Source organism: Nyctereutes procyonoides, unplaced genomic scaffold, assembly GCF_905146905.1.
Source record: "Nyctereutes procyonoides isolate TBG_1078 unplaced genomic scaffold, NYPRO_anot_genome, whole genome shotgun sequence".
Lineage (NCBI taxonomy): Eukaryota > Metazoa > Chordata > Mammalia > Carnivora > Canidae > Nyctereutes > Nyctereutes procyonoides.
Window position 1 is genome coordinate 3838446 of NW_026575020.1, and position 22792 is coordinate 3861237.

The 22792-nt window shown below is 40.0% G+C and overlaps 1 protein-coding gene across 1 annotated transcript; it reads left to right on the forward strand.

Moving 5' to 3' along the window:
- Window positions 1–7097, forward strand: LOC129515837 (keratin, type I cytoskeletal 25). The gene is made up of 8 exons (XM_055334914.1): window positions 1–510; window positions 1017–1099; window positions 1516–1672; window positions 4167–4328; window positions 4412–4537; window positions 4970–5187; window positions 5844–5911; window positions 6733–7097. The coding sequence occupies exons 1-8, from the start codon at window positions 82–84 to the stop codon at window positions 6840–6842; spliced, it is 1353 nt and encodes a 450-aa protein (XP_055190889.1). The 5' UTR covers window positions 1–81; the 3' UTR covers window positions 6843–7097.
- The last annotated feature ends 15695 nt before the right edge of the window (window positions 7098–22792 follow it).

Genomic DNA, 22792 nt, shown 5'->3' on the forward strand with positions numbered 1-22792 from the left:
GCAAACAAAGCAGTGGAGACGAGGAGGCACTCCATTCTGGCTCTCTCCAAGACAGCTGTGCAACGCGTTTGCCCTGATACCATGTCTCTTCGACTTTCCAGTGGATCCAGGAGGTCCTGCCCCCGTCCTACTGCAGGATCCCTCAGGCTTTCTGGCGGGACAGCCGGCTTTGGAGCTGGCAATACTTGCAGCATACCTGGAATTGGAAGTAGTTTCTCGTGTACCTTTGGGGGCAGCTCATCAGGAGGAAATGTAGGGGGAAGCAATCTCTGTGCTGGTTTTACACTGAATGAGGGGGGTCTCCTTTCGGGCAACGAGAAGGTGACCATGCAGAACCTCAATGACCGGCTGGCCTCCTACCTGGAGAATGTGCGTGCTCTGGAGGAGGCCAATGCTGACCTGGAGCAGAAGATCAAGGGCTGGTATGAGAAATTTGGGCCTGGTTCTTGCCGTGGTCTTGACCACGACTATAGTAGATATTTCCCGATAATTGATGATCTTAAAAATCAGGTAAGAAATTACACCTCATGATTATTTTTACATACTTTTATTTCTAAACATTCTTTTCCTTTCTTCACTGAATACTAAAAACATTTATCATCATTATATGTGATATCTTTTTTAAAAGATTTTTATTTATTTGAGAGAGAGAGTGATAGAGCATGAGCAGAGTGAGGGGAAGAGGGAGAAGGAAAAGCAGACTCCTTGCTGAGCAGGGAGTCTGACCCGGGGCTCGATTCCAGGACCCCAGGATCTCGACCTGAGGAGAAGGCAGATATTTAACCAACTGAACCACCCAGGCACTTCTACCTTGTGTAATTTCTTAAAGGGAATTTCAATTTAGCATTGGAAATAAGCATTCAGTAGATTCAGCTGGTGAACCTCATGATAAAAATGTCACTATCTTAGTTAGTAACTATATTAATTTTTATTATTCCCATTCCCTAATCTTAAAAAAACTTTTGTTTTATGGTTGTGATAAATTGCCCTTTAAAAATCAAATTCCCCATTTCCAGATCATTGCTTCCACCACCAGCAATGCTAATGCTGTTCTGCAGATTGATAATGCCAGGCTGACAGCGGATGATTTCAGACTCAAGTAAGTAGGCTCAAAGAGTGAAAAAGATACCTGGGAATTAACACAAAGCATTAAATTTAATTGATTTTTTGAGCCTTCCATTAAATATTACCAACTTTTATTCCAACACTGTTAAAACACTTGGATTTAAAACAAGCAGAATGTGAAATAAAATAAACTGAATATTACTACCTTTTTATATTTTGGCTATGAAATATAAATTATGAACTGCTATAAAAGCAATGTCCAATCCTCTAGTTCATTTTCTACCAAAGAAATCCCTCAAATTAAAGAAAATAACCATTATTATGCAATATACTTTGAAAATGTCTCTTGTGGCCAAATCTGCCACTTCAAAACTCCAGGATTCTGGCACTTGATCATCAATTGGTGACTATTTCTCCCACTATATTAAGGAATCATTAATATTCCTTAAGGTATGAAAATGAGCTGGCTCTTCACCAGAGTGTGGAGAGTGATGTCAATGGGCTACGCAGAGTTCTGGATGAAATCACCTTGTGCAGAACAGACCTGGAGATTCAGTATGAAACCCTCAGTGAGGAGATGACTTACCTGAAAAAGAACCATAAGGAGGTAAGAACTGCCTATGTGCATTTTGCTATACCTCTGCAGACACCATCCATCTGGGAAAAGATAATGCGCTTTACTTTTAATTAAGAAATGGGTAGTGATCAACCCATTGTCAGAGAGGCATGAGGCATGGGTTGTCTTGAGAAATGGCAAAGTGTTTGTACAGATTCACCCTAGTTCTCTCACCAAGTTTCCCATGGGAAAAGAAAAAAAAATAATCCTGTTTTCCAGATTAATCAGCATTACAAGAGTAGTGTTTGGCTAGGTAATCATAGCTAAATTAAAATTGGACAGGTAAGAGATTACATCTAATTACATAAAATAAATATACTGAAAGGACATCCTAAGAAAACTAGATCTAAACTTCTATATATTAGTGGCAGACTTAAAACACTTAAACATTTACTTTGTACACACATTAAATATATACATTTAATATTAAGGTATATTCTTAATAAGTGTGTCTATAAAAATAGTGAGACTGAAAATAAATTGTATCAAAATCTTTTCTTCCAAATAAAGAGTATACTTCAAAGCAGTCACTGTTGGAAGCTAGATAAAAAATCAGATCATATAGCCACTTCTTTGGGATCGCTTTTAGAACCACTGTTTTCGGGGGGGGGGGAGGAATCTCTATTCTTTGAAAATAATTTGCTATTTTTAAACAGCCAAAAGGCTTCTATATTCAAGCCAAATACTTAGAGCAGGAGGTCAAGCTAAAAATGCTACTTGATTAGCCATGAGCCTATCTTGTAAAAATAACTGAGTTAAGAACAACATTTCTGTGGATATATGGGTTCAAGCATGAGTATAGCCCATTGTTGTCACTCAACAAATTTTTGACAAATTGAATGCCATTGATTTTTTTTAATGCCTCAGTTACAGACAAACCCAAATGCTTCTCTTTTGTCTTTTTCTTCTTGAACTGGGGGAATGTTCACTAAATCCTTGGAAGTAAAAACCACATCTGGTACTAGAGAAGATTTGGGACCACCAGGGTGGAAAGAATGCTAGAATCACCTAAGGGACTTGGGGCAAGAGGGAAAGGAAATCTCATTATTAATCATCATAAGGACCAATCCAAATCCAGGACATGGGTGGGGAGGAGAACTTCTGCAGTAGAGACATAAGTTGACCCAAATGATTTCAGTATACTCAGTCTTAGTGGCGATGTCTGCCAACCTCAACCTTGTACCTCCCAAGAGCACACACTGCAGATGTAGTAACAGGTGGACTTTGACTGCAAAACTGATATTCCAACTCCTACTATGATGACAATGATCATAATAATTAACATTTATTTAGCATGTATACACCAGGTATACTGTCGGTCATTTTACTAATCGTTCTTTCACACTTTTCAACAACCAGACAGAGAAGGATTTTTATCCTCAACTTTCAGATAAGAATATGAGATTTAAAGATGTTAAGCAACTTTCTCAAGTTCACCCAGCCACTTCAAGGCAGAACCATTATAACACTGTAATATCCCTGTGTAAGCTTAATAAGTTCTTAAGCAGTTAGGATTCTTTAGAGGAGGATGTGTTCTTCCTTTATTAATTATAAATGAATATATTTATAAGTCTAAACAAATAAATAAACATAAATATTTATAATTATTCCAACTGTTCAGAATTACTCAGACTCAGCCGCTCCACCCTGTCCATGCTGTGTTCAACATCTTGCTGAGTCAAGAACACATCAAAGCTGCTCACTAAATGGAATGAAGATCAGTCCACCAAGGTGGAGATGTTTCAGCCGTAAATGAGTAGAATAAGAGATGATGGCTAATTCATTTTAAATATCTTTTTAAAGACTTTTTATTTATTCATTTGAGAGAGAGCACAAGCATGGCGAGAGGCAAAAGGAGAGGGAGAAACAGACTCCCTGCTCAATTGTGAGCCAGATGTGGGGCTTGATGCCAGGACCTGGAGATCCTGAGCCAAAGGCAGACTTTAACCACCTGAGCCTCCTAGGCAGTCCTCTAATTTTAAATATCTTAAGAATTTTCATTTGAAAAAGGAATTAAGACTTTCTGTGCAACAGAACTAAAACCCATGAATTGGAGTTATAAAAAGCAGGACTTGGGGCACGTGGATGGCTCAGTGGTTGAGCATCTGCCTTTGGCTCAGGCAGTAATCCCCAGGTCCTGGGATCGAGTCTCACATCAGGCTCCCTACAAGGAGCCTGCTTCTACCTCTGCCTATGTCTCCGCCTCTCTCTGTGTGTCTCTTGTGAATAAATAAATGAAATCTTAAAAATAAAATAAAAAGCAAGACTTTGGTTTACCATTTGGAAGAGCTCCGGAGCAATTTAAAAACTCTCTCCTTATGAAGTAGGCTCCTTCGTGAGATGGGAAACATAAAAAGTAGAGGAAGGTCACTGCCCAGCCCAGGAGATGAAGCCAGAGGAACTACAAAAACCCTTTCAAAGCTAACCCTCTAGGCTTTCTACAAGATTCCCCGCATTTCTGAGCTGCACAGTTTTCTGCCTCTAGGAAATGCAGGTTCTGCAGTGCGCGGCGGGAGGGAACGTGAACGTGGAGATGAACGCGGCGCCCGGGGTGGACCTCACCGTCCTGCTGAACAACATGCGGGCCGAGTACGAAGCCCTGGCAGAGCAGAACCGCAGGGACGCCGAGGCCTGGTTCAACGAGAAGGTGAGTCTTGCCCCAAAAAAGATCCCTTTGGATTTGTGAGGGTCACAAAACTAAGATTTGTTCCCTCCCTTCTACTGTTTCAGAGCGCTTCGCTGCAACAGCAGATCTCAGAGGACGTCGGGGCCACGACCTCAGCTAGGAATGAGTTGACGGAAATGAAGCGCAATCTCCAAACACTGGAAATTGAACTTCAATCTCTCTTAGCCACGGTATGAAAAGGACACATTCTCACCATCCCCTGGGGTATCATTTTAAATATGTGCCATTTGGTTTTAAAGCCCTTAACCATGGTAAAAAAAAAAAAAAATATATATATATATATATATATATATATATATATATATATCCCCATGTCTGTTTATGTAATTAACCTAGAACACAAGAATAGAACATAGAACAGCTAAAACAGCAACACTAACATCTCTAGCTCAATTTACCAAAAAGAGAGATGTGCTCCTTTTCGAGAATGTCAGAGTCTTCTTAACTATGTAAAATCGAACACAATTGTAGACAAAATTAACAAGAGAAGAAAGTCATCTATCAGAGCAAATTTCTGCATACCCATCTCAGGGGGTATGCATCTCAGGGGGTATGCATCTCAGGGGGTATGCATCTCAGGTTTTTTTCTTGTTTCCTGACAGAAACACTCCCTGGAGTGCTCCCTGACCGAAACCGAAGGCAACTACTGCACACAGCTTGCCCAAATCCAGGCTCAGATCGGGGCCCTGGAGGAGCAGCTGCACCAGGTCAGAACCGAGACGGAGGGCCAGAAGCTGGAGTATGAGCAGCTGCTCGACATCAAGGTCCACCTGGAAAAGGAAATTGAGACCTACTGCCTCCTCATCGGTGGAGATGATGGGTAGGTAAAATAATTTACAGGGAAGATGTCCTGTAGTGAATCCACTTGATGCTTAGATCCCTGGAAAATGACCGTAAACTGACATGACTGCATTTATAATCATGATTGCTCAATGTTAAACCTAACACATGACCACCAAGATACAAATTAGCAACATCTTACAAAACCAAAATGGGACAAGCCCTGTATGAAAGGTATGACAATTAAAAATATCACCTCTTGATACTAAAGCAGAATAGTTCCAGCTGTATAACCCACTGCAACTGTCCTCATCAAACAGCTAAAGAAAATGCAAGAGCAAAGTTAGAATAGAAAGGGTTCTGTCTAGGGGCTCCTGGATGATTCAATTTGTTGGGTGTCCAACCCTTGATTTCAGCTCAAGTCATGATCTCAGGGCCGTGGGATCAAGCCCCACATGGGGCTTTGTGCTGAGTGTGGAGCCTGCTTGAGATTCTCTCTCTCCCTCTCACTCTGCTCCTCCCACCCCCTTACTCACTCACTCTTTCTAAAATAAATAAAATCTTAAAAAAGAAAGAAAGAAAGAAGAAAGAAAGAAAGAAAGAAAGAAAGAAAGAAAGAAAGAAAGAAAGAAGAAAGAAAAGGTTCTCTCTAAATCACTCTCTTTTGTGAGTTTCCAACAATATGTGTGTTCACAGGGCTTGCAAGTCTGGAGGTTACAAGTCTAAAGATTATGGATCTGGAAATGTGGGAAATCAAGTCAAAGGTAATTAAAATGAAATTCTGTTTTTATGCTGTGCTGTTTCATTTGTAATGTCCAGCTTGGTTGTTTTTATATTCCCAGGGCTTAGTAAGAATAGATATGATAAAGGTTTATAGTACATATATCAGCATGTGCTGGGTGTCTAACTTTAGTGATATGTGTTAATTTAAACAAAGTAATATGTCACCATGCTTTTAACCAACCAAGAAAGCAAAATTCACCAAAACTTCATCTATTTGTGCTTACTGCATAGTCCATCCTATTAAAAATCCTATTATTCTTTTAACTGATATAATTTCTTATTCAACCTTTTTTTTTCTATTTTTTCATTGTGGTAAAATACACAGAACACAAACTTTATTGTCTTAGCCATTTTAAGGGGACAGTTCAGTGGCATTAAGTACATTTATATTGTGGTACAACCAGCAACACTATCCATCTCTATGACTCTTTTCATCTTGCCCTATAACTATTAAACAATAGCTCCCCATTTCTTCCTCCTCCCAGTCCCTGGCAACCACCATTCTTCTTTCTCTAAGTATTTGACTACTCTAGGTCCCTCATATAACTGAAATCATACAATATTTGTCTTTTTGTGCTTATTTCACTTAGCATAATGTCTTCAAGATTCATCCATGTTGTAGTATGTGTCAGAATATTTTTCTTTTGAAGGCTGAATAATATTCCATTGTGTATCCATACCATATTTTGTTTATCTATTCATCCTTTGGTAGACACTTGGACTGCTTCCATATTTTAGCTATCCTGATCTTATTTATCTTTTTACAACTCTCTAAAATCTCCTTTTAAATTTTAATTTTTAGATCTGGCCAAAGCCATAGTGGTTAAGAAAGTTCTGGAGGAGGTAGACCAACGAAGCAAAATACTTACCACTAGGCTCCACTCCCTGGAAGAGAAATCTCAAAACAATTAAGACACAAGAGGGAGCATTTGCCAGATACTCTCAAAGAAGAGAGAGCATTATGTCTGGAAAAATGAGCAAGCCTAAGAAAAATGCCTGTCCTATTTTCTGTTACTGAAATATAAGCACCGTCTGGGCAATCAATAGTGGTATTTCCCCATTCGTCTGAAAGAATGTCACATACAAATATGATGACTCACTTGACTGCCCTACAGAAAATGTTGTCAATTCTTTGTATTCAATAAACCTTCTTCCTTTAGCAAGTTACCACCTATGGTTTGCCTTGTCTTTAAAACGCTTGTGTCTGTAGTACAGAGGTATGAACACCTAACAGCTTTGAATTTATATGAAATGTTTTACAAAAAGTTGACAGGCTTCCCCTCTAGATTTTCATGAGGCTTTCCCAATAATTCAAAATAAGATAAACTCAGAAGGAATAAAAATACTTCCACTTAAATCCCCAATCTGCCTTAATCCCCAAGCCTCTTCTCTTTCATAATAGCTTTGATGTATACATTTCAGGTTCATCTGTAAAATAATAGTACTACTTCTCTCAAGTGGTTATTGTAAAGGTTAAACAATTAAATTATTGGATCATGCACTTATGGAGCAAGCATTCAATAAATGCTTACTCAGTTTTTAATATTCGATATTTATAATGATGAATTTTCAAATCTCATTTCCTTTTTTAATATGTATTTAAACAATATTCCAAGTACAAGAGGTTAAGCAAAAGTTCTGGTTTAGAATTCAAGTTCTATTCATTCGTATTACAAAGTATGCTTGATGCTTATAACTCTCTTGACCAATGGATTCATCTCCACTAAAGAGAAATAAATCAGATGAACTGAAAACATAATTTTCTCAGATCAAATATTGCCCCTAGATACTTTGTTGACTCTCAGTCTTCTACGGGTGGACTCTATATTGTGATCCATCCGTGAAAATTTGGTCTCAGGCTTCATCTGAAAATTAAGCAGAAAAGATACTAGGATCCTTGAAAGACAGTAGAATTATCCTTGAATTACTTTTATTATCTTCTTCTAATGAATCTTAACCAGAGGCCACTATAGTCAAAACACCTAACAATATCCTCCACCAGATTATGTGAAATAAAACATTATAGTCATAAAGAAAATTCCACTTAGAAAAAATATCTTGTAATTATCCAAATGCTGAAGGAACTTATACCTCCTTTCCCACCTATCATCAAATCCTACCCCGTTAAAGGGATACTGCCAAATGTAAATTCTTAAAACTTATACATTTTTATACATTTGCCAACATTTATAGCCCTATACATATAAAAAGGATGAATTTTAAAACTTCTGTAAATTACACCCAGTAGTGTCTGGGAGCTATTTCTCTATCTCACAAGAACCAATTCTGTACATCTTTTCCCAACCCCCCATTTGGTGATGTCACTTGATAGCTTGAAATCAGCCATGGAGAATGCATTTATATGAGAGAAATTGGCTAACACTATAAATCAGGACTCCCTCCTTCTCTGAGAGTTGGTTATTACTGATTGCACCTCAATAAAAATGACTTTTTAAAAAAAAACTCACAATGTTTAATTTTTTGTTGTTGGTTTTTAGAGAGAAAGAGTGCATGTGCAAGCTGGGGTGGGGGCGGGGTTTGGTGGGGCAGAGGGAGAGGGAGAGATAGAATCTTAAGCAGGCTCCATACCTAGCACAGAGCCCAACGTGGGACTCAATCTCACAACCTTGAGATCATGATCTGAGCTGAAATCATGAGTCATATGCTCAACCAACAGAACTCCCAGGTGCTCCAAACACAATGTTTAATGTTTAAGTATGTGACCTCTATGACCTGGCCCGGCTTATCCCTCTACTCATATCTTGTACTACGAACCTCACCTTCAGTTCTAAGCATACTGCCTTTTCTTTTATTCCTTAAATGCAAGTTCATCCTGCCTCAGAGCCTTTGGGTTAACTGTTCCCTCTGCCTGAAATGCACTTTCCCCGGATTTCCCTACAGCTGGTTCCTTTTTATCATTCCTATTAGAAGAGCTATTTCTGACCATTCCAGCAAAAGTCCCTAATATATCACGCTGTCTTATCTCCTTCAGAACACTCATCACCATACAAAAGTGTTCCAGTGGTGAGTTTTTATAGAGTGACAACTTTTGCCTGAAAAAGGGGACTCGCCCCCCTGAAAAAAGGGGGCATAATATGTCCACTGGAAGGACCAAGGCCCTCCACCCCTATGTCCTCCAGGGTGAGGGGCCTAGAATGTCTCACCAGAGCCAAGCTCCCATTCAAGATGAAGTACTAGTTGTCTGCATTGGACACAGAGAGTCAATTAGCCTCAGTGAAAAAAAAATTATATTAAAGGGATAAGGAGATAGTTGAGGGTATAGATGCAAGATGGTTTGGTTTGCATATGAAAGCATTATCCTAGCCAAGTACTTTGCTATCTAGGCTAGCCCTAGGCAGCAAGCTGTTTAAGATGCCAAAACATCATAAAATATAGAGCATAAAAAGCATGATTAACACAGGGGCAGGATGGCTCTTTTACATGGGGTGGTCACTGGAGATGTCCCCCTCAAGGGGAGCATTTGAGCCTCAGTCCAAAAGGATGAGAAGAAGCCAGTCATGAGAAGCTCTGTAGGCAGTTAGTGCAAAGACCTTATCAGGAAAAAGGTTGGCATGTTCTAGAAACAGAAGCATGGCCAGAGCAGAGTGAGCAGAGCAGAGTGAGCAGAGCAGAGTGAGCAAAGAGGAAGGAGGTTAAAATGAGGCTGTGGAAGAAGCTGGACCTTTTTCAGAAATCAGTGGGAAACCATTGGAGGATCAGACCAGAGAGTGCCATGATTCTGGAAAATTAGTCTGGTTGCTGTGTGAAGAATGGAGTAAATTACATGAGAAATGGTAGAGGTGTGGCCTGGCTGTGAAGACTCCTACCCATTCTTCAGGAGGAAGCCCTTCCTAAAACACCCCTCCTGTGGCACTTAGGTCCATATCCTCACTCTATGTGAGGATAATTGCCTATCTACCAACCAACTCATGATTTGTCTGACTGCAAGGAAGGTCTTGAGAGCAGGGGCTATTTGTATCCTCCCTGAATCTTTAGCATCTAGCACAGGACCAAACTCTGAGCCGAATGAATGAATAATGTCTCAGGCCTGGAACAAAACAATTCGAAATTGTATCTAAGGCCTAAAAGAAATTTAAATAATTAGTCATTGATATTGTTAAGTGCCAAAATAAATTTGGATCATTTTACCTTGTACCACACTTAGGGTAGTAAATATCCAAAAGGCACTGATTAAAATGGGTGCCAGAGAGTCAGATCATCAGTTTGAGGGATGGGGCTTGTATAATAGTTTTCCTGAAATAATTTAGGCAAAAAATTCACCCATAATCTGTATTGTAACAAGAAACCATTCTATAGTAACATAGCCAAACTGCACAGAACGATGATTGCCTGGTGTAACAAAACAGTGATCCTCAACTCTGTTCAATGTATGTCCCTTTTGGGATAAACATGAAAACAACATGCCAGTCCCACAAAATTCTAATAGGCACTCCCCCCACCCCCCTCAGTTGAGACTGCTATTACAAAAGGTTGCCGGTAGGGCTTCGGCAAGTTCTGTCCTACACTGGGGTGTCCAGCCCACACTCCACTCGCCAAGCTGAGCATCCAAGAGAAGTACTTTTTCTATTTTGTACAAATTTACAGGAAGGAGTAATAGCAGTGCTGGTGCATGTCATTAAAATGCCAAAATATTTCACAGGACTATTAAGTACCACTGCCCAGAGAGCTCCTAATTGCCCTCCACTATGGCCCCAAGCCTCTCTCTATGAGTCCCTCCCCACCACCCAGTCACTAAATATGTGATGCACAGCAGAGGCCTCTAGGACCCCACTCCAGACTTGCCAGCTGCCAGTGCTCATTCTGATCCATCAGTGATCAGATGCTAAATATTTTAAGTATCACACCGGGTTGGGGCACCTGGGTGGCTCAGTGGTTGAGCATCTGCCTTTGGCTCAAGTTGTGATCCTGGGGTCCTGAGATCAAGTCCCACATTGGGCTCCCTGCAGGGAGTCTGCTTCTCCTTCTGCCTATGTCTCTGCCTCTCTCTGTGTCTCTCATGCATAAATAAATAAAAATCTTTAAAATAAACAAGTATATATCACACCTGGTTTTATCCCTTTTCCTTTGTTTTTTTTAATTTAAATTATCTTAATTAATATATAATGTATTATTGGTTTCAGAGGTAGGGGTCAGTGACTCATCAGTCTCGTATAACACCCAGTTGCTCATTATACCACGTGCCCTTAATGCCCATCATAGTTGTTTCTTTGTTTTCTTGTCCACATCCATAGAAAAGCCTTAAGGAGCCATTTATAGGCTCAGGAATGGTCTGTTGTATGATATAAAACCATATTCTACTATTCCAGGAGGTCAGTTTCCAGGGCACAAAAAGAATGATCAGACCAAGAGCTCTGTGACAACTCAGACTGGAACTGTGGTCCTGGCCCCAGCTGGCAGGTCAGAGCAGCATGGCTTGGACCTTCTCTTCCTATTCATCTCATTAACAAATCCGACTAACATATCAAACTAAAGAAAAATATAACCTCTAACTTACTTGTTAGAGAAGGCAGCATCAACGCACAGTTAAAGGGTCAGACTCTGAGCTGCCTGAATTCAAAATAATTTACACCTATTTCCAGCAGTCTGTTTTTGACAAAGCTATCTAACTGCCCTATCCCTCCATTTTCTTACCTGTCAAATGGGGATAATAATGATAATTCCGTCAGGAGGTTGTTATGAACAGTAAATATTCTATTGATGTAGCTTGAAAAGTGTTTGGTTCATCTTCAGCCCTCAAAAAATGTAGCTAGCACGATGAAGAAATAAAATTGTAATAATTAAGTTCATGATATCAGAGAACTTTAAAGACGTCGGAAAACGTAGAGATAATCAAGTCCAAATTTCTCCCAAAGGCTACTGAGTTCCCAAGGGCATTCAGAGTCATCCATGGTACTCAGAATGAGACAAATAATATTATCAATCCTTTTGAAGATGAATGATAATTCTCCCTACTTTTCAAGAAGGTTCAGGCAATGAATTTAATAAATCAGCCAACTAAAACAAAAGCATTCAGGAGGAAAATGATCTAATTCCAATAAGTTGCCAAATGGCAAATCTACAAAGAAAACAGAGCACAGATCCCAATCCTGTCCTTTGTGATGCTCATGCCTGCAGGAACATGGTGCCCAGCGTGGCCAAGATGTTCCTACTCAGGTGGGAGGTACAACCTGGCATGGTGGTAACATGCTTAAACTAGTGTCTAAGGCAGGAAGTTGCTGAAAGCTTTCCAGAAAGGGAAAAAGAACATCACTGCCTTGGTTCATGAGGGCCCTCTAGCTGCTTGATATAAAAAGGGGTATATTTATACACAGTACTGAGAGAATGTAGCTATACATTTTTAATGATCTAGAAGATTTAGTAACCTTGAAGCATAAAAAAGTATATAGGTATCAGAGAGATCCGCTTAACATTTAAACACTAATTTTTCCAAATCTTTACCCCCTACCTATATAACTCCATACAGACCTTTTCCACCATAATTTTATGCTCTGCATTAGGCTGTGGCTAATCTCAAGTCTTAAGATGCTACACGGGCTTGGAAGCTGTATTGGAAAATAAAAAAGGCAGCATCCCTTCCTCTCTTCCCTGAGCTCTGCTCTGTGTAGATTGGGGGGCCCCAGGGCCATCCTCAGGTTCAATGATTCCCCAGAAGGACTCACAGAACTCAGAAAAGCTATTATATTCATGCTTATGGTTTATTATTGTGAACAGATACAGATTAAAATCCACAAAAGTAAAAGACACAGAGGGCCAGGTATAGAAGAGACCAGACACAGTCAAATCATACAAACTGGGACTTACTTCTCCCAGAAATGACTTGCAACAAAGGAAGCTCACAAAACCTTGGTGTCCAGGGTTTTTATGGGGGGGGGGGTGTCAATCATGTTGCCAAGAGAGACCCATGTGTCACCCATGTGACACACCTTAGTTACTCATTTTGCAGCCCCTTCAGAGGCCACACTAATACAGGGTAGCACAAGGACCCCGTCATAAATCCTTTTGTTCCATAAACTATCTGGCATCTACAAAGGCACTGTCATCAGTCAGGATCTTCCAAGGCTTAGAGGTAATCTCTCAGGAGCTGGGTAAGGGCCAGAACTTTCTTTGGAATGTGCAGGGTTTGGGCATCCTAAGCCTGCTGAGTTAACCCATCACTGCCTATAGGATCTCACAGCAGAGCCCCAAGACAGGCCAGTATTCAGCTCAGAGCAATCATTCCCTACAACTTACTCCTGAACTGTCAGAATGGATGAGCAGTCCATACTCAAGGCCTCCACGTCCCTCTGTAGTCAAGTGTAGCTCATGGTACAATCCATCTTTTCTTAAAGTGAGTTCTACCTTAGACATCTTCTTGAATATTTAGCATCTGTCAGATCCCCATTGATCTGCACTGGCATATACCCAAAACCCAGCCACAGAGAAGACTTATGACATTCAGAGAAGGCTCCTCAGTTCCCACATAAAGCAGAAGATGAAAACAATAACCCCTGGGTGTACCTAAACCTCCGCTAAGGATCAGAAGGATTTAATAGTGTTTGGAAGCACTGACTATATTGGAGGGATAGATAAGTATGTGTGTGAGTGAGAGAGAGAGAGAGAGAGAGTGTGTGTGTGTGTGTGTGTGTGTGTGTGTGTGTAAAGAATACTTGAAACAAGGCAAGCTTGATAAAAATTAACATGCACTGAAACCATTTTCCAGGCAATTAGACAAAAACAGGAAATTCTATCAACACAAATAGGCCTGTCTCCGACATATCAGAAAATAGCATTTCCTAACCTATTGCTACAATTCAGTTTCTAGGCCTAAAAACTCATGGAGAGAGAAAATACAAATTTTAAGTACTTACTTAACTCTAATATAAAAACTCATCTTCTGGGGAAGCCTGGGTGGCTCAGCGGTTTAGCACTACCTTCAGCCCAGTAGTGGAGTCCGGGGATCAAGTCCCATGTCGGGCTCCCTCCATGGAGCCTGCTTCTCCCTCTGCCTGTGTCTCTGCCTCTCTCTCTCTTTCTCTGTGTCTCTCATGAATAAATAAATTAAAAATCTTAAAAAAAAAATCTCATCTTCCAGGCATTAAACTCACTCTTCCCTGCTCCCTCACCTTCAACATCCATTTCTCTTAAAGCCTGGAGATAGAAATCAAGAAAACAAACACAAGCATCACAATTAATTGAATAGTGATCATATATTATGTTTATAGATCACTTTAGAATTTAAATAAACAGATATATAACAAAAATTTGATCTTCACAAAACCCTGGAAGATAAGAAACGTGATGACCATTTACACAGATCAAGAGTCAGGCTCAGAGATGTTGCCAATCTTGTCCACAGTCTCACAGAAATTAAGCGACAGTATGGGACTTGGACTCAGGTCTCCAAACTGCCAGTCCAGTGCTTTCTCCACTCAACACACTACCCTATGAATTTGGCAAGGATTTCAAAAATCTCAGTCCCTTGAAACATATTCCACAAAAGGTAATTTTATACAAAACGTTTTAAAACATGTGGGGAGACATAGAAACTAATAGATACAAAATTCTTTTCTTCAACATGGACCTGAGATGTTTAATTTTATGCCACCAGTCAATAAAAAATGAACCAAAAATAAGTTATATTCATTTCATTAAGAAAAATTCACTACAGGCACCTGGGTGGCTCAGTGAAGTGTTAGACTCTGGGTTTCGGTTCAGGTCATGGTCTCAGGGTTGTGAGATCCAGCCTGGCAGCAGCTCCCTCAGCTTGGAGTCTGCTTGATTCTCATTCCCTCTCCCTCTGCCCCTTCACTCCCCTCTCATTCTCTCTCTGTATCTCTAAGATAAATAAATATTTTTTAAAAAAAGAAGAAGAATTCACTAAAGCAAAAACCAAATGCTTCTAGATTAATGAAACAAGTGTGATTGCCACTGAGTCACAGGGACAATGGGTGGCCAGGGACACTTCCCAGAGACTCTCAGTAAAGGCAACAACCTCAAAGAGAATGTGTCAGCAGTCAGAGAGCATCTGATGCAGTGAAATGAGTGTTGAGTGAAGTCAAGAGACCCAGGTTCTAATCCTGGCTCTTGCACCAATGAACTGTATTACATAAAAGAAAACATTAATCTTTAAATTTTATTAAGTTTTTACTTTTAATTCCAGTGTAGTTAGCATACAGTGTTATATTAGTTTTAGGTGTATAATATAGTGATTCAACACTTCCACATATTACTCAGGGCTCATCACAAGTGCACTCCTAATCCCTCCCACCTATTTCCCCCATCTCCCTAACCCTGTCCCCTCTGGGAACCAATGGTTTGTTCTCTACAAATAAGAGTCTATTTCTTGGTTTGCTTCTCTCTCTCTTTTTTTCCTTTGTTCATTTGTTTCGGGAAAACATAATTTTCAAGCTTTGGTTTCCTTCTGTATGAAATGTTCTGACTGCCCTTCACAACTCTAATAATTATTTTATTCCATTAACATGTACAAGGGTGGCTGAAAACTGCAAAAATGATGTGGAAAATCAAGTGTGAATAGCAGGAGAGATTAGACAAGAAAAGGATGTCCTATTTAGAGGAAACAAAGGCCTTGAATGTGATGAATCATTAGAACAAACTTTGGAGAAATGATACTTAACACAGATTAGGGACCGTGGTGTAGGTGTAAGTATAAGTTTCCATGGTGATAAACACACCTACAGTTAAGGCAAGTGTCATGATTAAAAAGACCAGAGGCTATGATGGTGGGCTTTTCTCGTGTGAAAAGCATACCATCTAGAACCTCAGTTCCCAGGATACATCATCAACAAGCTGCTGATTTGAAAATCGAAATCAATACAGATTTGGTCCAGGCAGAGATTGCACCAAATATTATCCAGTAATTAAAAAATGGATGAGTCAACCAAGAAACCTACACTCCTCAACCTTTCTTTTTTAAGATTTTATTTATTTATTTATGAGAGACACAGATAGAGAGGCAGAGACACAGGCAGAGGGAGAAGCAGCCTCCATGCAGGGAGCCTGACGCGGGACTCGATCCCGGGTCTCCAGGATCACGCTCTGGGCTGAAGGCAGTGCTAAACCATTGAGCCACCAGGGCTGCCCTCCTCAACCTTTCTTATAGGTAATAGTTTGGTTGGATTTTTAAAATAAAAATAATTCATAATATTGCTTTCTATTTTTTAGGTAACTTTAGGGCTTAAAATCCCAGAACTTTTTTTAAATGAGCAAAGACGTAATTGTTATTGATTACATCAATTTGTCAGTAAAAACAAAAGCAGTCTTCAGTTCAAAAGGGGATGGTATTCCAAGAGGTTTTTAAATAAAATTTTCTATTTCACTAACACAGTTCATACTTGCCATATGCCAAGTATTACCTCTGATTTTTTTCTTTTTTAAGATTTATTTATTTATTCACTAGAGACACAGAGAGAGAGAGAGGCAGAGACATAGGCAGAGGAAGAAGCAGGCTCCCCACTAGGAGTCCAATGCGAGACTCAATCCCAGGACCCATGGTAACTCTACAAAATAAGAACCGTTGTCTTCATTTTGCACGTGGGAAAACGAGCATACAAAGATGGTAAGTAACTTTCTCAATATCACACCACTGGTAAACAGCCAAACAGTAACTAGGGAACTGGCAGTCCAAAAAATGTGGTTCCAGGATTCCAGCTCACCATGCTAACCTTTTGTAACTTGAATACATTTTCCTACAAAAACAAGGTCATAAATAGTTATAAAGTTCCACCAGAGCCAATTTTAACCACATGTAGCTGAGCTGAAATTCTGTAGATCTATCAACACGTATCCCTGTTTCCCAGCCCAATATCTGTCAAAGAAAAAGAGCTCAATAAAAGTTTGTTGAATTTAATATAAAACAGATACCCCTACTTATAACATTAGCACTCTAGGACAACCTGAAAGCCCCACAGCAGGAAAATGAATGTTCTCCTCTCCAGCATCTCCTACATCCGTCCTAATAGTTGGTGGTGGAAAGTAATTTGGGTAACTGGACCTTATAGAGGTGGCACAGGTTTTTGGAAACATGACAGATGGGATTTTGGTTTTAGCAACAGGGCTGCAACACAGAACTTCAGCGGCAAAACTAGGAGATAATCCATTTCTGCCACTGGGTAACATCTGTGGCAGAAGATGGTGTGAAGTGCATAGTGGGAAGACAAGTGAGCTTCTAGGACCAAGCTACATGGAAACTGGGTTTCTAACTGGGGCAACTATTTGTAAACAAGGGAAGATGATAAATCAGCCATCAGCAACCAAGAGTCTACAACTAGGTCAGCTGCTGGGATACTAATAATCTCTCTCATTTCTCAGTGGGAAAAAAATGTAAATTATTTTTCTGACAATTTCTTAACATTATAAAAATTACATAAGAGAAGGCTTGGTGTGATCATATAAAATACAACAAAAATTATACACAGGTCCTCTAAGATCAGGGACTGTGACTTGTCAATTTTATTGCCAAGATCAAACAGAGTGGTTTTTGCAAGATGCTCAAATACTAACTGATCAAAGTTGACTTATCACTGTATGTAAAATGTAAACTAACAAGATAATAAAAGAATGATAAAATAAATGACCGAATTAAATAATAAAATGATAAGATAATAATAGGATAAGTTATAGAATTATAAAAAGAAAATAATAGAATAAATAGAATAATTGATAATTGAGTACCAAAAAATAGACTCATAAGTGAATACAAATATCCCCCACTTTTCAAAAATTCATGGATATACCACTTAATTTTTATGAAAGGCATATATTTGGACCTGATTTTTCTAACCGAAAGAAATCAAAAGAGGATTTAGCTTTTATAAAAGCATGAAGGCAAAGAGAGATCTGTATCAAGAAAATAATATACAGTGAAAAGCAAAACCAAATTAAAAGAAAACATTTTAAACCTTAATAAAACATGATCAAAATTCATTCCAACACCAAGGGTAATCTGCAGCTAGCTAGCCAAGGGACTCTACAGATTTGGGCTACAAGGATTTCAGTCTTGTCCTAGCTGCAGTTTGGTGCCACCTCCTGGCAGCTGTCTTCTCTGTCCAAAATTAAGACAGGATTCTGGGACCTATCAACTTCCAAAAAAAACAGTAGTTCCAGGAATCCACAGCCTGTTTAGTTGGCCTGACTCATCCTCAGCCTTCTATTCCCCAAACTCCCCTTCCCTAACCACTGCCCCCCACCTTGCCTGTCTACCTGCCACATATCCCCATCTCACCCAAGAAAATAAGAACTTTAGCTCACATTCTTGGAGGCTGGATGCAGAAGGGGAATCAACAGTCAATCACTTTATGTCTAAATTTTCAGCAATGCCACCTGGCACCAGGCATTTTCACTGTTCTTGTCATATATGACTGCCCAAGGGCTGATGTTTCCAGTATATAAATTCACAAACAGATCCATAAGTAAAAGATAACCATCGTGCTAAGAAATGGATAAATGATACACACAAGCAATTCATAAAAGATGAATGGCCAACAAACATTACAAAGTGCCCCATGCCCAACATTTCTCATATGCAAAGAAAGACATCAAAACAGGTCCATTTTATTTAGCAAGGGTGTAGGGAAAAGGCACTAATGCATTGCAGATGGAGTGTAAACTGGCAGCAATTCAACAACAGGTATCAAAGGCCATTAAGAAAAGAGGATGTTCTTAGAACCAGCAATTCCATTCCTACGACAGTTATTTATTATGTGCTCATCCTTCCAGCAGGGACTTATCATAGTGAAAATCCTGACATAATAAAATATCCATACCAAAGAATCAATAGACTGTTACCAAACCACCATCAGAGTCTATCGAAGGAGTGTCATGCAGCCAATAAGAATTTTCAGGTTGGTGTATTGGCCTGAAAAGATGTCAGCCAACTCCTGAGAAATGAAAAATAGAGTTTCAAGACAATAAATACAGTATCATCTACTTTTTTAAGAAAATGATTGTTCATGAATTACATACATGCTTGTTAAAAATCTGGAAGAGGGGCACCCGGGTGGCTCAGTCAGTTAAGCAGCTACCTTCAGCTCAGGTCATGATTCCAGGATCCTGGGATCAGCCCTATGTAGGGCTCCCTGCTGATCAGTGAGTCTACTTCTCCATCTCCCTCTGCTCCTCCCCACCACTGCTTGCTCTCTCTCTCTCTCTCTCTCTCTCTCTCTCAAATAAATAAATAAAATATTTTTTAAAAATCTGGAATAATGTACGTCAAAATGTTAATAGTGACTATTGGTGGTTAGTGAAAATATGAGTGATCTTTATTTTCTGCTACATGCTTATATGCATTTTCCAATTTTTCTGAGATAAACATGTACTACTTGTACAATTTTAAAATCTTTAAAGAAAAACTGCATGTTTAAGTGTTTTCACAATGAATATGTTCCTTTTAATTTTTTAATTTTTCATTTATTTTATTTTTGTTTTAGAGAGAGCATGCATGCTGAATGGGGGGGAGAAGGGGCAGAGGGAGAGGGACAGAGCAAATCTTAAGCAGGCTCCACCCCCAGCACAGAGTCCTATGCAGAGCTGGAGCTCTTGACCCTGAGATCATGACCTGAGTGGAAATCAAGAGTTGGATGCTCAGCTGACCAAGCTACCCACACACCACTCCTTTTTGAATTTTTAAGGAAAAATAAAAGAAGAGCTAAGTGGTAAGTAATGTGGTGGAAACTGTAAGAACAAAAGAAAGAAGAAGCATGTGGGGAAGTAGGGAAGCTGGTAAATTAGGAGTTCGTAGGTAGAGCAAGAAAAGTGTTCAAGAGGCAGGCCTTGAGGGGTAGTAAAATTTGGATACACAAAGAGAAGAAAATAGGGCATGGTTTGGGTCCTTGGCTCTAGGACTAATCATGTCAAAATGCTTCTAGAAATATTCAGTCCTCTACAATGAGTAGGTCACTGGCTAGTACATAACATCCATTAGTTCTTTTTCAGAAATATTTCTGGGGCACTTGAGTGGCTCAGTGGTTGAGCATCTGTCTTTGGCTCAGGTCTGGCTCAGGTCGTGATCCCAGGGTCCTGGGATCAAGTCCTGCATTAGGCTCCTTGTGGGGAGCCTGCTTCTCTCTGCCTATGTCTCTGCTTCTCTCTATGTCTCATGAATAAATAAATAAAATCTTTTTTTAAAAAAAGAAATATTTCTGTCTGCTCTATGCCCTGGATTTACTTTGGGAGGGACATAGGCTTCTTCAGCACCCTCCAACCAAAGTTCCCTGGGCACCCCGTTTCTCTGTCTTTCTCCAGGGTACAGACACCAGAGAAGATTAGTTGCTTTCTGGGACCTGCTCCTCATTCAGTATAGCTCCCACATCAGAGCTAAATCCCATCCTTTTTTTCCCTCCTTGGAAAGATCTGGCTTCATAGCCTATGTTCCTGAAAATCCACTGTGCGGGTTCCCTGAAGACTCCGGTAACCCTATCAGGTGGCCCCTTGGGCCCTAACATCACAGCCAAGCCTCTCTAGCCAGGCTCAAAGCTGTGTACTATCTACTCAGACTTGCCTTATCCCGTGAGCCTTTCTCATTCCAGGCCACAGCTCTACCATGGTTTCTAGACAGCTCTGCCCTCCTGGGTGAGCCCTGTGCCCCTTCCCCCCCCCCCCACATGCCCCAGGGCCAGTGCAGATAGGCTGTCTGCCTGAGCCCGCCCTAGTCCCTGTCTCTGGACTAAGCCTTGACAAGACTGGTCTGATGGGCATTGAGATCACTCACAGAGTAGTAATGATTTGGCTAATTACTAGAAAGCTCTCCAAGTGTGTCGCCATTGATTAGTGTAAGCTATTCTCTTATAATTATTTTAATCTTTCCTGTACCATAGTTGTGTCTCCTATCTCATTTCCAGTCTTGTATATTTTGAATCCTTCTCTCTTTGCTTTAACCAGGCTCACAAAGACGTCTATTTTGACCAATGGTTTGCAGTAGCCCATTTCTTACCCTCTGCTTTGTCTTGACCAAACTTTTAGAGTTTGGTCTCTAAAGAGAAAGGAAAGAGAAGAGCCAACTAGAATTGGTCAATTGTAACTCAGATTGAAGAACATTGCCTTGGAAGAATTCCTACCAAGCATCTTCAGTCAGCTGCTTTTATCAGGCCTTCCCTGAGGGATCAGTTAAGGAGGGCCTCTAACTCAGGTTAATTACAATCTATTCTAACCCCTAATTTGGCCCAATTGCTACCAAATAAGCAGGACTCTCTAGCCAGTTCTCAAGTACAAGAGCTGAACTTTTGCAGCCTATGCATTAGTAACAAAAATCCCTCCTCATTTGTAAACATTTCCTAAATCTGACCAAGAAGTAATTCACTGAATTGCTAAATATTAGATTTTGAAGGGCACTTGAAAATTATGTAGTCCAGTAGAATAGTTTTACAGTTGGGGAAAATTGTGGCCTCATCTAGAGACATCTAAAAAACCAGAATTTGAGAACAATTTTTATAAAATTTTGCTACAGTCCTGGTGGAAAGGGGTCGGAGGACATGAACAGGTGAAGATGTCTTCTGAGCCCATTAGATCAAATATCATTCATTCAATGAAATAATTATGTTACCACTGGGATTCCTTTATTGAAGGTCTGCAGCCTTTCTGAGATCAGAGGGACAAAGGATTTTGAAGGCTTGAGCCCAGAGAGACAGAGAGGAGAATGCCCAAAGGTTGACTTCACGGTGGCAAGAGACACGGGAGGCTGGGCCTTGTTGCTTGTATTACAGTCTGGGTTAAATATGTCTGTGGGTTCTCCGAATAGAAGGCTATTGTCTCTCTGGCATGAAGAAAGGTCCAAGGGACTTTTCAAGCAAAAATGATCAATAAACTCTCTCTTACTTCAATCTGTATTGGCTTTGACCATGGAGGACAGAAGTCCCTCAGCCCCAACAAAGTCATTTGCCCATTCTTTTAACTCTCCATAAACTGATTAACTGATCTTCAGGAAAACTAGAAAATTGAGCTGCTTGAAGAGATTCTAGAACATTTGATCTCAACAAGTACAAAGCTGAGTCATTTTCTCCAGAATAAAATTTGGCAAAGTGGCATGACCAAACCAATGCTGGAGGAGAAGAGGAAGCTTAGCTGAAACCATGAAGGCAAAGAATGAAAAGGGCAATGGAGAATAGGATAGGAAAAGCAAAGAAGGCATGAAGGAAGAGAAACAGTAACAGAACTGGTGGATTTCCCCCTTATTTTTGTAGGTGATTTGGTGTCCGGGGATAGCACATGGCTGAAATCAATTTATGGATAATGGCATCTCAGGACATGTATTACTGCAAAAAAAAAAAATTCTTTTCTTTCTTCCAAGTAGATGAGCCTGGTAGGACTCACAGTGGCTACCATCAGGGCACAGCCTAAACTATGATTCTCTACAGTGGCTGTCCCCAGGTGATTCTGACATGGCCTTCTCTCCCCGCTCCCCAAACAGTGCTTCCTTTCACTGACAAACCCCCAACACACATGTACACACACACACACACGCACACAATCACAAACCCAGATGGCAGAGAATAGAGGTTTTGAAGACAGAACACAGAGTGATAAAAGTGACCAGTTACCATGTTGTTCATGAAGAAAGTCGAGCCTCACTGTGTTTTAATCATTCAAGGAATGTTTATCATTTATCTACAATATATCAATTTTACAAAAAGGCTGTGCACACCTCAAAATGGAGCTTTTCCTTTTTTCCATACTGTCTGCCACAAAAGTTTCTGCAAACACCCAACAAATACTCTATGGCCAGTTACTTCCATTTGCTATTCTGATCTTATGCTTCCATCTGAAACCCATATAACAGAAAGTTCTCTACAACAAACAGAAGATAGGAGTCCCAAGTTCATTCTACTCTCAACCTAAGATTCATCAAGGGT

What these genes read in the sequence shown, in the direction of transcription:
- LOC129515837 (XM_055334914.1), top strand. Translation starts at nt 82, where the DNA reads ATGTCTCTTCGACTTTCCAGTGGATCCAGGAGGTCCTGCCCCCGTCCT. An exon ending in TGAAAAAGAACCATAAGGAG is followed by an intron (nt 1,673 to 4,166) that starts GTAAGAACTGCC and finishes TTCTGCCTCTAG; the next exon opens with GAAATGCAGGTTCTGCAGTG. An exon ending in TGTGGGAAATCAAGTCAAAG is followed by an intron (nt 5,912 to 6,732) that starts GTAATTAAAATG and finishes TTTAATTTTTAG; the next exon opens with ATCTGGCCAAAGCCATAGTG.